Raw genomic sequence first — 3,347 nt, 5'->3', positions numbered from 1 at the left:
CCGGCCGGTCTGTAAAGCCCATCACCGGCCGGCCCGCTGGGCTGGCCCTCTGTGCGTGACGGCCATTCCGCTTCTGCGATCGCCCAGAAGGCGCCCCGGGGAAGGGACTTTCTCACAGGCCGGGAGACAATGCTGGCCATCCGGGGCGTCCGCTCCCAGCCCAGGGCCAGGCAGCCCCCAGGTGCCTTTCGATGACCCCCTGGGCCTGCCTGCAGGGACGGCACTCTGCTCACAGGGACAGGCAGCGGGTCCCTTCCTCCACAGCCACCGGCCCGCCACACCTCAGCTACACGGTGACGCCCAACAGAAACCTCTTTTTCCGACGCTGAGCCCTGCAGCCACCTGACTAGCGGCTTCTGGGGAAGGTTCCTTCTCTTTTGGGGTGGAAACAGATGATTCACCGGGTACTAACGTGCCTGGCACTGTGACACCACTGTTTCCCACACCCTATCCACGGGGTAGCCAGCAAACCAACCCAGAAAGTCAAAGAACCTTCTGAGAGTGCAGGCTGAGTGCTGCGCACTCGGAGTTTACACCAGGCTGGCACCACAAGGCTGTACCCCAACACCTTTGAGGAAAAGGTGCCTTCGCCGCTCGGCCGTGAGAACCAGGCCACTGGTACTAACAGACCTTCTAGGCCGCGAGGGGACACAAGGGCCCAGCCAGAGGCAGAGGGAGCCGGGGCCCCTGACCACAGCGCCACAACGTCCCCAGACCGCACCACGAGTCCAGACCTGGGTGTCTCGGCAGCTGGACCTGGCTGCCGTCCCCGCCCCTGCTCTGGTCCCCAGGCTCCAACACAGTGCCACCCAGAGGTGGGGCCTCTGAGGACGGCGCTTCCGTTCCGGCTTCCAAGTGGATCTGCGGGGTGTGCACAATGGGGTCTCTGTGGGCCGATCTCGGCCGGGTGCCAGGCCAGACTGAGGCAGGCGTCCCGCCAAGGAGGAGGGGGCCCCAGGCCCCAGGGAGGAGGCCGGGCTGGCGCCCAAGCCCTGCTCAGCGGCCTGGCTTGGTCTGAGGGGTGGGAGAGCACGCCACGCTGTCACTCTGTCCCCTAGAAGTGTCTCACCCCAATGTCAAGCAGGGGGCTGCAGTGGCCCCCTTGCGGCCCAGGCTCTAGCCCAGAGAGGCTCCGGGGTCCCCTGGGCCCGTCTGTCCCTTCTCCCTGGCGGCACAAAGAGATCACCCCTACCTTCCCCAGCGCAGCACCCCTCCTGCCTTCCCGAAGCCCTCCACACAAGTCCGGAGACCCCCCGGGTCCCATGGGTGAGAGCACAGGGCCAGCGCAGGCGTGGGGCCGGCGGGAAGGGAGCCGTGCATTCTGGGAGACCACGCATAATTAATCACACAGCATTAATCCGCCTCCCGACAATAGCCGCTGCGCTTCCCCTGAATCCCAGCTGTCGGTCTCTGAATGAAAGGAAACAAGATTTAGGGCATCAAGCGTCGGTGAGGCTTCTGCAGGGGAAGAAAAAGGCCCCAAAAAAGCAAAAAAAAAAAAAAAAAAAAAAAAAAAAAAAAGTAGTGTGCATTCATTAGCATCTGACAAAGACACAATCCTCTTTGTCTATTAAACTGCTCACAGACCTGCTTAATTGGCTTCAGTTTGGGGAGGGGGGAGGTGAAGGAGGGGCTGCTGGCCCACAGGCCGAGGGTTGTCAAGGGAAGGAGCCCTCAGCAGTGGGAATGCGGCCTGCCCAGGACGGCTGGGGAGTCACTTCTTCCTCTGTAGCCACCCCCCACCCCCGCACCGGGCGGGGAAGGAGGGGCCCTTTCTCCAGCCACCAAGCACCTCCTCACATTCCCATCAGGGACAAAGTCAAGCTGAAGGGCATCAGCCACGAGAGAAAAACTTCCCGAGGCCAGTGCGCCTGGGGAGGGAGCGGACGCGAACACGATCCCCTACCCGAGTCAGGGGGCCGCGGGCGCTGGTTTCCCATCCAGGGGCCCAACACCGGGTGGGTGGTGGACGGGGACGGCCAAGGGGCTGGAGGCGCAGACGCCACGACAGAAACCAAGCTCGGCAGATACTGACCCCCCAATCTGGGAGATGAGTCCCCCAACCTCACCTGAGGTCAGAGAGGGTGAGCTGGGAAAGACCGAGGGCCCAGTGGGGGGGCGGAGGTTGGCTTTCAAAGAGCCACTTCTGTCTGAGGCACTGCACTCACCTGCCTGGAGGAGGCACCTCCCCTCCCCTGTTGGCAGGGTGGTGGCGGCTGGCCACTCTAAGGGTCCACAGCCTCCCCGGCAGGTCATCGTTTCTCAGGGACTTTAGGACGAACCAGGGCACCGGGAATCCCCACCTAGCACCCCAGGAGCCCAAGGTGGCCCACAAAGGCGTGCTCGAACCTCCAGCCGCCAGACCAGCTCCACACGCAGCATAATTGCTGGTGATTAAGTAATTGCCAGACTTTGTCCAATAAAAGTAGCACGTGACCGCGCCCAGCCTTCTGGGCCATCTCCAGAAGACAATGGCCCAGTGTTCTGTCCCTGCGGGCCCCGCTGCACAAGGCAGGGGCTCTGCTCCCGACAAAAGCCCCAGGTCCCCGCAGGGGCGCAGGGGGCGTACTCACACACAGGCTTCCGTGCCGTTGGGGGACACTTCACACTTCCCGCCATTNTCAGACCCTGGGGCACTGGGGTCCTGAGCCCAGGGAAGGCGTAGCCACCCCTCTCCTAGAAGGCTATGTCTCATCACAGGGTTACTGGGGACAGGGGACCTCGTGAGCCCTCCCAAACCTGAACCCCAGGGGGCTTCAACATTCTGCCCAGAGTTCTGTAGTCAGAAATGGGGGGACAACAGGTTGGCAGGCTGGCAGGTGGACGGGTCATGCTCAAAGTGGGTAACGGTGGCCTGAAATACCATCGGGACGACAGTGTAGCAAAGCTGAGGTGACCCTGGGCCTCTCTCCCAAACTGGGCACCCCCCACCTATTTTCAATGGGGAGTCCAACAGGGCCGCGGCCCCCATCCAGCCACCAAGATCGTCTGGCTGTTCAAACATGTTCTGTGAGGGGGCGGTGCTGGGGGGCACACACCCCCCCCCCAGCTCGTGGGAAAAAGCGACAGCTGCAAAGCCCAACGCCCCGCCCGCCAACAAAGCCCAGCTTCGGAATCAGAGCAGCCCATTGTCACCAGGGCCGCCTCCTGGGGCAGCGGGGCTGCACCTCAGGGACCTGGCCCCGCCTCCGGGACACCCAATACCTGCTCCCTGGGGCGGGCATCCTCAGCTACACCCAGGGGAGGGGGGTGAAGGAGCCCTGTTTGGAAGGAATTCGACCCCATTCCCAGGAAGGGATTAATAAAGTCGCTCCCTCCCCATTTTACCAGCGCTGTGCAAAGGAAGC

At 62.9% G+C, this 3,347-nt stretch overlaps 1 protein-coding gene across 1 annotated transcript in view; it reads right to left on the bottom strand.

Moving 5' to 3' along the window:
* NOTCH1 (notch receptor 1) overlaps positions 1–2,763 on the bottom strand; it is a 41,201-nt gene extending 38,438 nt beyond the window's left edge. The window contains 2 exon segments of the mRNA XM_077753125.1: positions 2,574–2,644; positions 2,740–2,763. Of these exon segments, the coding sequence (XP_077609251.1) occupies positions 2,574–2,644; positions 2,740–2,763 (95 nt within the window).
* Positions 2,764–3,347: the final 584 nt, after the last annotated feature.

Source organism: Crocuta crocuta, unplaced genomic scaffold (genome assembly GCF_008692635.1).
Source record: "Crocuta crocuta isolate KB4526 unplaced genomic scaffold, BGI_CrCroc_1.0 scaffold971, whole genome shotgun sequence".
Lineage (NCBI taxonomy): Eukaryota > Metazoa > Chordata > Mammalia > Carnivora > Hyaenidae > Crocuta > Crocuta crocuta.
Note: the sequence above shows the minus strand (reverse complement) of the source record. Positions and strands in the feature narration are given on the sequence as shown.